We start from the raw sequence: 12349 nt of genomic DNA, 5'->3' as shown, positions 1-12349 counted from the left end.
CAGTATGACTTCCCGAATCTGAAAGCATTCTTCTTTTTCGTATTCGAGCAGTTTTGAGTCACGAAAAGTTTTCGAAAGTCGCCAACTTCAGCGTTTGACTCTTTGTCCCACCTCTACCGATAAAAGCTTGACTAGAGCCCAGCAGACGCCGTCAAAATTTCTGACGTTACAGTTAGTGCCGCAACTTCAACACGGTGTCGCCACCCGTCTCTCGGTTTACTGCCCTTTCTGACTTACCTGGCCAGGCCTCTTAGCACATTACAAGTGGCTTTCTTTGACATTTCGATAGGGTAATATCCTACTTTCAAACCAAATAATAATAATAATAGGCATGTTGCAGTGACGATATTTGATCACGGTTTGTTGTTTCACTGCGTAGTTCCACAGGGAGCAGACTAGGGTCGCAGACACATCCGTAGGGGTGGTACAGATGGGGCTACACTCAAGCCGATTGGCTACGTGAGCGTGACTGCATTGGCTACGTGAGTCGAAAGCTTCGCTTTGAAGAGCTGTACTTCACCGTTGTATGCACGCTTCTGTCATCGGAGGAGCGAGCGGCAGGAGAAAGTCTACGTGGAAGGAAGCTAATCAAAAGTCCCCGACAGATGAGGCAAACAACATTGCCGAGGGGGGTATTGTCTCGATGCGCAACCTTGTTGAGAAATTGGAGCGTAAAGACCAAGAAGCTCGGAGACATCAGGCTGAAGCCAACGTCCCGAGAATGTGGGTACCTTGTTTTACTAGAAATGGCTGCTCCTAGTAAGTTATTCAGGTCCCGCAAATTCACTTTAAGAGGAAGGGTTAGTGCGGGGCCCAAATCTCCGCTTTCCAAGTGCGCGTAAAAATGCATAAATGCGTTTATGAGACAACCCGGGGACCTATTTGAATGAAATTTGTTGCATTTGAAGAAGAACGTTCAATTCTAGTTGTATAAAAAAGCTGAAATTTGACTTGGGACCTGAATTTCTTTATTGCCAAATAATAGTGCGCTTGAAGAACATAGAAACAGTAAGTTTGTAAATCCGTAACTGTGCACAAAAACATTTATCGCAGTTCTGTCAATTGCATCCCGTTTAAATATTTCAAGGCGATCATCTTCATATATGGATTTATAGTTACGTGTAGTTTTTCAATGCTTTTGCGAAGTTCTTATCCACATCTCAGTGATGTCCACAAAAGCGGTTTTGAATACATGAGTTTTGTTCTCGTTAGGTCTATTATTAGGTGCTGTTTACTGAATTGCGATATCGTTTTTTTATTGCCGAGTTACAGAGTTGTAAGCTTCACAGTATCGTGTCTTGAAATTTCATGTTGTACAATTCTTATTCAAGCATTACCGGCCTAAACAACAAATATGCTTCCTAGAGTCAGCAGCTTTTCCTTTTTTTTTTTAATTTAGCAAACCTCATCAAATTCGGTGCAGCGGTTACCGTGTATTTACATGAGACACCCCCTTAAGGGTCCCCAAAAAGGTTTTCGTCATACGCTAGACACCGAAGGTATCGCCAGAGGGGTGCTCTCCCACAAGACTTTCGTTTATTATTATGGGGTTTTTACGTGCCAAAACCACTTTCTGATTATGAGGCACGCCGTAGTGGGGGACTCCGGAAATTTCGACCACCTGGGGTTCTTTAACGTGCACCTAAATCTAAGTACACGGGTGTTTTCGCATTTCGCCCCCATCGAAATGCGGCCGCCGTGGCCGGGATTCGATCCCGCGACCTAGTGCTCAGCAGCCTAACACCAACAAGACTTTCGTGTCAAGGCACTATATTAACACACGTGCGAGCGGTTAAACGTTGCCCTTCCACCAAGCCCCAGCGTTCCCCTTCAACTTTTAAACCGTGCACCGCCGTCGCCATGCCCCGCCTCCTTCAAGCGGTGACGCAATTGCTGTCTACTTCCGGTTGATTTCAACCGAGGGCGTTCCCGCGACTCTTCCCTGCAGAGTTTTTCTCGTTAAGCGTGGGATACACGCAGCGAAATTTCAAGGCGAACTTCGCGGCCACGGTTGAAGACGCGGTGGCACTACGCGCAACGTTCGCTGGCTTGCGCTATGCGTGAAGCTAAAAGAACCGGATGCGGAAGGTCGCCGTATCGCTTCGAGGGTAGATGCAATGTACAAAATACAAAGTCGCTGTATCGTGTACTATTTCGCTTCGATAATCGCCTGCCCCTCCCCCCCCCCCCGAACGCGTAAATATTTAATAATACGTACGCGCACAATTGTCCATGGTAATTTTTTGTAGCCATCAACAGAAAAATATAATAATAAGCGCTGCCGCTAACTTGTAAACGTGCTGAAATGGGATATCTACAGCGTTTGCTCTAACCTAGAATTTAAGAAAATATACATTAGCGTAGCGGGAATGGAACCCACACTTTCCTTTGCGTGGGAAGTGGTGACGGTACGAGTATACACCAAAGCCTAACTCAATATCGCGGCTTTATGACGGCTTGTTAGGATATGTCTTTCTTTTTCTACCTCTCTGGGCAAATTACACGGAAAACTTGACTCTCTGGCAAATTCAGAGCCTGCGGTTACATCTAAAAGCCTTTTTTTTTTAAACTCCCAGTTTTGCCCGAAAGGCGAAGCAATGATTGCGATAGCAAATTAGTAGACAGCCACACGAAGTAAGAATAGTAGTTTTATCGGCCGTATAAACTTGTAACCATTCGCATACTAACTAAATTAACCCGCCGTCGTTACTCAGTGGCTATGCTGTTGGGCTGCTGAGCACGAGGTCGCGGGATCGAATCCCGGACACGGCGGCCGCACTTCGATGGGGGCGAAATGCGAAAGCACCCGTGTGCTTAGATTTAGTTGCACATTAATGAACCCCAATAGCAATTTCCGGAGTCCTCCACTACGGCGTGCCTCATAATCAGAAAGAGGTTCTGGCACGTAAAACCCCATAGTTAAAAAAAATAATAAAATTATTAAGCGTGTTTCACGTGCGCGCAAGCAAACATTAACGCATCTTACTCGATGACACCGGAAACTCGATGTCAAAACGCTGGAGTGACGAAGAGTGGCAGCAGCGAATGGACCTTCGTACTGCATCTATAGCACTAACGCGATCTAAGCGGTGAGAACAGAGCGTACACAAAACTTTCAGCCCTTCGCGCACCTAGACCCTGTACTCACCGCAGGTTCGCTTTCAAGATAGGGCCCGCGCGGTCGCGCCATACGCAGCAGCCGCCGGAGTAAAACGCGCGCGCCCTCTCCCCGGTGGCTTGCGCGCGACGGAAGACGGCGCGCTTCCTCCCCGTTTTTCTCGCTTGCGCGCCCGAGATTGAGCCGCCATAGTCGGCTCACCCTCGCGCGCTTTCACTCGCACATACAGCACACGGCTCTCAGCGACGGCGTTATCGCCTTTGGACTTTACTCGGAGCCTCACGGCAACGGCGACGCCGACAGCAGAAATGCGCCTAAGGTACTGTACAATTGCCACCGCTATAACAAAACTGTGGATGATCGCTGTGTTGATCGAGGATCTTGGTGTTAATACTGATGCGCAGCGCTCACGCCTTGTACAGCTTGTAGTCGCTGATCTTACTTTCCTGCACATAACTGCAGTGCAAGACAAGCGTAATACAGCGCTGGTAGCATTCACGTTCCTGCCGCCAAAGAAGCTCCGATTTTCACGTGAGAACCCCTCTGCGTCCCGCCGGCTGTCACTGGAAGAGCTGCAGCAGATGATCCGTACTGGCAAGCGGAAGTGGGCCACTGGTTGGAGTAAACGTCTACATCTATTGCATTTGTGTACTTATGTTTAAGGGTAGCCAAGTTACTATGCGTATGCTATTAAAGGTAAGCTTAATGCAGTGGCATGTTTCAAGCGTTTGCGATGACGTAATCTGGGTAGCCAATCGGATCGCTCGCCCGAGTGACATCACCCACCCTCGCTACGCGTAAACCTTATACAGCGAGCAGTATGCGCACCGCGCACCAGATGCCGCCACCGTATTAAAGTGTAAAGTTGGGCGAGTTGGTATGCATTCACAACGGTAACAGCGCGAACAAAACGACGACGGAGTTAAAGCAGCGCACGTCCTGTGTCCTTTCACTCCGTCGTCGTTTTGTTCGCGCTGTTACCACTGTGAATGCCACCCCAGACCCACCGCCGTCGGACGCCGTCTGAATCGGAAGCAAGCCGGTACCAGGCGGCTCTCGCCGCTCCAGCAAAGTTCCGCCGAGAGGACGGGAATCGCTCAGTACTGCTTACGTGAGATGCGGAAGAGCAGATGGGGAAAGTGTGCTGGCGTCCTGAACTGCGACAACAGCGACAAGGACTCGAATATTTGGAACGTGGGTTCACGCGCGACATTTTGTCCGCATCAACTGCGCAGGGAGGGCCCGCATTTGTGCGACCGTTCGTCACGCTCTCCTTTCCGCCAACCCGCCGTGGTTGCTCAGTGGCTATGGTGTTGGGCTGCTGCGCACGAGGTCGCGGGATCGAATCCCGGCCACGGCGGCCGCATTTCGATGGGGGCGAAATGCGAAAACACCCGTGTGCTTAGATTTAGGTGCACGTTAAAGAATCCCAGGTGGTCAAAATTTCCGGAGTCCTCCACTACGGCGTGCCTCATAATCAGAAAGTGGTTTTGGCACGTAAAACCCCAAATATTATTATTATTATTATCCTTTCCGCCATGCGCGCCCATGCTTTAGCGCAAGTGCCCTGGATAGCCAGTCACCGTCAGTGACGGGCAACCAATTACTGGTAATTTGTTCACAGCGTTACCGCCACCACTTGGCACACGGTATCGCGGAACGTTGAGCTTCGATAAGCATGCTAGTCATGCGCTCTGTCTCGCGCAAGTGCGACTGACACACTCGAGCAACTTCACTTTCCATAACAGGGAAGTCGAACGTGGAATAGTGAGCGGGCGCCGCGAATTTCCTTTCTGCACCGGGTACGAACAGCGGGCGAGCGATTGCCGAGCCGCTCGCAGCCATTTTTGTCAAAGCACACGCGAACACCATGTTAAACTGCGCTGTAAATAATCAGAGAACCTCTCCCCAAATTAAGTTAACCGATTAGTGCTGGCGACGAGAATTCTGCGGTCGCAACCAACCACCGCAGTCGGAGCCGATCGCAAAGATCCATTTTTCTGCGCGCGCACGCACAGCCTTACAAGTTTACCGCTGTTAAGTACTAGAATATGAAGGGTAAAAGCAAACAACCCGGCTGCTACATTCGTCGCTTTCAGACGGTATAAGCTTGTATACTGTAAAATAATTTACACCCTTAAAAGTGAAAAAGGGTGTAAATGTGTCGGTAACTCACACCCTTAGGGTGTGATCTGAATAACCTACACCCTAAGGGTGTGAGTTATAGACACATTTACACCATTTTTAACGTTTAATGGCGTAAATTATTTTACGCTGCTATAGACTATTGAGATTGCAGGGCAGACGTAATGGATAAATGAAAGTTATGCTTAGTCTGCCTCTGCAGCTTTGGCCAAAGTCTTACGTTGTCTAACCCGCCGTGGTTGCTCAGTGGCTATGGTGTTGGGCTGCTGAGCACAAGGTCGCAGGATCGAATCCCGGCCACGGCGGCCGCATTTCGATGGGGGCGAAATGCGAAAACACCCGTGTGCTTAGATTTAGGCGCACGTTAAAGAACCCCAGGTGGTCGAAATTTCCGGAGTCCTCCACTACGGCGTGCCTCATAATCAGAAAGTGGTTTTGGCACGTAAAACCCCATTTTTAATTTTTTTTTACGTTGTCTACCCACTCACTGCTCACCGTGCCGGCCGAAGTAGCATTTGAGTCGTGACTGCGGCCGGCGTGGTCCTTGTGACCAAGCGAGTGAACGCCGATCAAAAAAACCATCAATGGCAGGCGCTGTCACGTGAGCAAATATGGCGGCGTCCATGGGTATATGGTGCTATGAAAGGTTTAAGGCGATTGAAAACGCACGGTAAGCGGCGCCGCTGCTATATAGGTGGCGATTCACATTTTTTTTTACCTAATAATAAATACCACGCCTTCGCGCAGAGCTCTTAATTGTCTTTTAATCGTCAAAAGGACGTATACCCTGTAACGAGTCAGTACGTTTGTACACAATGGTCAAAACCGTTTCAGGGTCCCTTCGAGCTAAACCTTCCGCTTAACGAACCGCGCCGCAAGGGACCATTTGAAGCCGGCAGTTGCTGAACACGTTGCGTTCATTATGCAACTTAGCGCAATTTCTGCGTGTTCCCAGTTAAATGCAACGCGCTGTGAAAGGAGTGCTTACCATGCAAGTCTGTCTTTTGGTACAGACACAAAATTCTGCGATGCGTTTAGAAAGAAGCAACAAGGGTCCCCAGAGCTACTATCGGGGGTCTGTAGGATGAAAGATATAATTTTCCTATTGGGCGTGCTTGCAATACAAAACTGTGAGCATATTTGGGGAGGTAGTCTGTCACGAGAGTGTTTACGTTTGTATAACGTCGCGAACAAAGAAGAGCGTGGAACTTGCCGATTTGTTGCCGAATCCAATGAACTCCTTCTTTAAACAACCTCTTCTCGTCACCTAACATAGTGCAGTAATATTTGATTCCAATCGCCTCTCTGCAGTAGGCCGTTTGGCTTAGAAGTTGCCACGTCTGTTTCAGTTGGCATAAGTCGGTTTATCGTCTTTGTTAGCGCGTTACTATGTTTATTTCTTCTAAAAGGAGGCTAATGTGATACACCGAATAAATTTAGAGTGACAAATCAATCTATAATGAGTAGTTTAATTTCGCCGTTAATAGGTTGGTTATTTGAAGAGAAAATTACCGTGAAAGTTTCATTTTTTGATTTCGCGCCGAAACCCCAGGGCCGGTACGTCAGTGTGACGTCACAGTTTGCAAATAACCCTTTCTTTTCTTGCGCATTTCGGCCGGTGGGGGTCAGTAAAGCTTCTTGACACTTTCCATGCTGACTCTTTGGCTCTTTTAGAATACAATGTAGTCAGTCTTTACCGATAAAAGCTTAATCACGCCCGAACAGATGGCATCAAAATCCACGACGTATCGGCAAGCTGATGCGGGAACTTCAAGGCGAGGTCGTAGCCCGTCTTTCGCTTGTGCGCCTTTCTTTTTTGGCTTACCAAGCACCGTATTACGGTAAGAGTGGCTATTTGGTACGTATAGGGGCAATTTACTATTACAGATCAAATTATTTTTCTCTTTAGTGTCTCGCTAAGTGTCGCTGTGCTGTGTTCAGGCTGTGCATTGTACAAGTTAACTTTGTCTATCATTGTTATTAAATGCGTTAAATATATTTTTTGTAAAAGTACAAAAATATATTCATATTCAAAGGATACCTTGCAGTCGATCTGCTGCGGGTAATTTCATTCTATAAAGCTATTAACCTCGTTATAGCGAAGCCGGACCAGAGACGAAAACACGTGTTATATACGATATTCGTTGTAAGCATATACTTGTTACACACTGCTGCTGGCGAGAAACAGTTTATATTTTAGTTCGTTATATCCGAACATTCTTAATATCTGTGTTCATCATACTGAGGTTTTATAAATGCGATGCGTGTAATTGTGCTTATTTTCATGTCATGCAAGGTTTGGTGATATATCTTTGCGTTCATGGACTACGTCGTTCACAGGATGTGCTGCAATGCAAACCAAATTAGGCGACTGTACCACGTGATCGTCGACGACGTAACGTCACAATTACGAAGGCGGTGTATAACCTTTGTCTAGGGAAGAATGGAAATGATATAGGTGTATGGGCACAGAGAAGTACGAACACGAGGATTCTATACCTCTTGCATCGCAGTGGCACATGCCATTTCTGGAGAAATGGCCGGGAATGGGCACATATATTATTTCGATAGAAAATATAGACACTCCAGACGAATTTTCGCCATCGCCGTGATGTTCCGTATATACTCATGCATATGTATGCTATATGTTTATAAACGCCGCTTATGCAACGTAGATGCTACAATATTCAACCGAAAAAGTTGCTCAAGTGAGGTCTTACGTTCCTACTGAATTTGTTCGACAGAAGCTCGGAGAATTGTGGCAAGCAAATAAAAATAATAAGTTTTCTCGGACTATTAAAAAAGTGCAAAACAATGTCGGTGCTCGTGTGCAATCTCAAAGTGACGCAATTTCACTTGCACCGCTCCTTACGGGCAGCGCAGTGGCGCCTGTGCAATGCCATTACAATTAAAGGTGCCAGGAATTTTGGCGTACCCGCGTATGGTCAGAGCACTGTCCGAAGAGTTGAAAGCGCAACGCTAAACCTAATTTCTATCGCTGTCACTGGACGGTGTCAACTGCCAGTTTTCGAGTGGCACATCCCCAATTTCACATGTACCGAGTTCCGTATAGTCGTCTGTTCGGGCATGCACTGCGGCAGGCGAAGTGTATTGCAGTCTAATTCGCATTCCCATGATTGGGTAAAACCATCACCCTGCAAAGAAACGGCAGTATACCAATGCAAGCCGTTAATCTGGCAACAATCTAGTTCAAGTGGCTATATACTTAATAGGGAAGCCGCTTTTGCTTTCGGATATGTTAACGCTCGCGTCCTGTCGTATCACTATAGCCATGAAGAAGCGCGTTGACGCTGGTACCCAACAAGGGGCGCTCTAAAAGCCGACAGTCTTGGCACATGACCATGGTTTGGTCCATTACAGTCTAATTCGCATCCCCATGATTGGGTAAAACAATCGCCCTGCAAAGAAACGGCAGTATACCAATGCAAGCCGTGAATCTGGCAATAATCTACTTCAAGTGGCTATATACTTGATAGGGAAGCCGCTTTTGCTTTCGGATATGTTAACGCCCGCGTCCTGTCGCATCGCTATAGCCATGCAGAAGCGCGTTGACGCTGGAGCCCAACGAGGGGCGCTCTAAAGGACGACAATCTGCGCACATGGCAGTGGTTTGGTTCAGGTAGCCACTCCGACATCGATTTCGCTTTGGAGAAAATGGAAGTAGCCGTATCGTAGCCTGTAGAAATGCGCTGTAGCCGAAACGTGATGATCGAGGATTGTTCCGAACAACAACAACAAAAAAAACTCGACAACCATTGGCTAGCAAAAACCAAGCTCCACAAGCCGACAATCTGTCAGTACATGCAGCCCAGCCCGGCTGGTCACATATTCTGTCGGGATGTCGCGTTCACTTTCAAAAAAAAAAAATCCGCAGTCCTATAGCTTTGTCACAGTCATCATCATCAGCAGCAGCCTGGTTACGCCCACTGCAGGCCAAAGGCCTCTCCCATACTTCTCCAACAACCCCGGTCATGTACTAATTGTGGCCATGTCGTCCCTGCAAACTTCTTAATCTCATCCGCCCACCTAACTTTCTACCGCCCCCTGCTACGCTTCTCTTCCCTTGGAATCAAGTCCGTAACCCTTAATGACCATCGGTTATCTTCCCTCCTCATTACATGTCCTGCCCATGCCCAATTCTTTTTCTTGATTTCAACTAAGATTCCATTAACTCGCGTTTGTTCCCTCACCCAATCTGCTCTTTTCTTATCCCTTAACGTTACACCTATCAGTCTTCTTTGCATAGCTCGTTGCGTCGTCCTCAATTTGAGTAGGACCCTTTTCGTAAGCCTCCAGGTTTCTGCCCCGTAGGTGAGTACTGGTAAGACACAGCTATTATACACTTTTCTCTTGAGGGATAATGGCAACCTGCTGTTCATGATCTGAGAATGCCTGCCAAACGCACCCCAGCCCATTCTTATTCTTCTGATTATTTCCGTCTCATGATCCGGATCCGCCGTCACTGCCTGCCCTAAGTAGATGCATTCCCTTACCACTTCCAGTGCCTCGCTAACGATTGTAAATTGCTGTTCCCTTCCGAGACTGTTAAACATTACTTTAGTTTTCTGCAGATTAATTTTTAGACCCACTCTTCTGCTTTGCCTCTCCAGGTCAGTGAGCATGCATTGCAACTGGTCCCCTGAGTTACTAAGCAAGGCAATATCATCAGCGAATCGCAAGTTACTAAGGTATTCTCCATTAACTTTTATCCCCAATTCTTCCCAATCTAGGTCTCTGAATACCTCCTGTAAACACGCTGTGAATAGCATTGGAGAGATCGTATCTCCCTGCCTGACGAATTCCTTATTGGGATTTTGTTGCTTTCATTATGGAGGACTACGGTGGCTGTGGAGCCTCTATAGATATCTTTCAGTATTTTTACAGAAGGCTCGTCTACACCCTGATTCCGTAATGCCTCCATGACTGCTGAGGTTTCGACAGAATCAAACGCTTTCTCGTAATCAATGACAGCTATATATAAGGGTTGGTTATATTCCGCACATTTCTCTATCACCAGATTGATAGTGTGAATATGGTCTATTGTTGAGTAGCCTTTACGGAATCCTGCCTGGCCCTTTGCTTGACAGAAGTCTAAGGTATTCCTGGTTCTATTTGCGATTACCTTAGTAAATAGTTTGTAGGCAACTGACAGTAAGCTGATCGGTCTATAATTTTTCAAGTCTTTGGCGTCCCCTTTGTTATGGATTAGGATTATGTTAGCGTTCTTCCAAGATTCCGGTACGCTCGAGCTCATGAGGCATTGCGTATACAGGGTGGCCAGTTTCTCTAGAACAATCTGTCCACCATCCTTCAACAAATCTGCTTTTACCTGATCCTCCCCAGCTGTCTTCCCTCTTTGCATATCTCCCAAGGCTTTCTTTACTTCTTCCGGCGTTACCTGTGGGATTTCGAATTCTTCTAGACTATTTTCTCTTCCGTTATCGTCGTGGGTGCCACTGGTACTGTATAAATCTATATAGAAATCCTCAGCCACTTGAACTATCTCATCCATATTAGTAATGATATTGCCGGCTTTGTCTCTAAACGCATACATCTGATTCTTGTCTATTCCTAGTTTCTTCTTCACTGCTTTTAATCTTCCTCCATTCCTGAGAGCATGTTCAATTCTATCCATATTATACTTCCTTATGTCAGCTGTCTTACGCTTGTTGAATAAATTCGAAAGTTCTGCCAGTTCTATTCTAGCTGTAGGGTTAGAGGCTTTCATACATTGGCGTTTCTTGATCAGATCTTTCGTCTCCTGCGATAGCTTGTCACAGTGTTGCCTGCAACATCCTATACTGCCGCGGTTAACATAACGAGGGATACGCTCTGAGTTGAGACACGGCATCGACCTTGATCCACAAAGCCAACACCCGGGACGAGGCCAGCGCGGCCACGCGCTGTGCGAACCGCAGGTGTTCCTAAGTGGTCCCGCTGCTCTGCGCCCGCCAAACATCGATTTCTTAACCTCTGCTTCTCCTCGCGCAAGCTGCGTGTGTTGCTCAAGATCAGCACAGCGAGGTCTCCGTTCCTAAAGCGCGACTCATGCATGCAGCCCCTTTTCTTGTTCCCTTTTTTTTCGTCACCGGGCGCTGAGAGCTTTCCCAAGAAAAGGAAAGAAAGAAAAAAAAGAAACTCACGGCGAATGTCATCAACATGGGTTTTCGGCGAAACGCGCACTATAATATACGTTCCTCCGACTGTCGACGGAATTTGCTGCGCGCGGTTCGGTAAACACGACAAATCCCTCAAACCCACTCCTCGGCCGCAGTGCGCGTGGTAGCGCTTCGCCATCCAAAGCAACACCACCGACTGGACGAAGCCGTCGGTGGCCGACCCGGGATCGAGATACGCGCGCACTCTCGGGTAAGCCTAAACGGCTTAGCCGACGACCAACTCACCGCTCTTTCCTACGCCCGACGCCCCGAGTACGGCGATCTTCACTTCGGAGAGCGTCGATTTCTTGCGCCGGATGCCCCGGATGGCGTTCGAACTCATCTCGCCGTCGAGAGGCTCGGTGTTCACCTCATCGTTTCACCGAACTCGCCTCCCTACACACACGCGCACGCACGTTCACGGGCGCTCCTGGAGACCACCTCGGAATGGAGTGAGAGGAAAATAAAGAAAGAACAGCGAAAACAAAAAGAAAGACGCGAGATAGGAGCGAGAGAAAACCGCCACCGCCAGCCACACGCTCAGCGCAAACTGCTCCGTCTGCTACGCTGTCGTCTGCTGCGACGTCGACGTCGGAGGAGGGAGCGGGGAGTGGGGGTGGGCCAGATGGAGAGGATGCATTTGGCGCGGTTTCTCTAGCGGCGTCTCTCGCCTGTTCGCGCAACCCGAGCGAGACCGGATGTGGAGGACGCGTGACGTCATTTCCGGTTGCTGCATCCTCATCCGAAGGAGCAGCAGCAGAGGAGGCGGAGCGGCCGGAGGTGATGATGGAGAGAAGAAGGCTGGAGTGAAAGGAAATGCGGGGCGCTTGGGCCAAACTAAACCACCATAACCAAACGTCGTCTGGCGATGCGCGCTTTCCTTGGTGCACAGTAAAAGCGCTAGGAA

General features: G+C 48.1%; 1 protein-coding gene across 1 annotated transcript in view; it reads right to left on the bottom strand.

The window, feature by feature from the left end:
* Positions 1–12027, bottom strand: part of LOC142563912 (ras-related and estrogen-regulated growth inhibitor-like) — a 49335-nt gene extending 37308 nt beyond the window's left edge. The window contains exon 1 of the mRNA XM_075674617.1: positions 11689–12027. Coding sequence (XP_075530732.1) covers positions 11689–11785 — 97 coding nt within the window. The 5' untranslated portion in view covers positions 11786–12027. The remainder of the gene's footprint in view (positions 1–11688) is intronic.
* Positions 12028–12349: the final 322 nt, after the last annotated feature.

The sequence above is a fragment of the Dermacentor variabilis genome, chromosome 11 (assembly GCF_050947875.1).
Source record: "Dermacentor variabilis isolate Ectoservices chromosome 11, ASM5094787v1, whole genome shotgun sequence".
NCBI classification, from domain to species: domain Eukaryota; kingdom Metazoa; phylum Arthropoda; class Arachnida; order Ixodida; family Ixodidae; genus Dermacentor; species Dermacentor variabilis.
The sequence above is the reverse complement of the archived record's forward strand: the minus strand, read 5'-3'. Positions and strand labels throughout refer to the sequence as shown.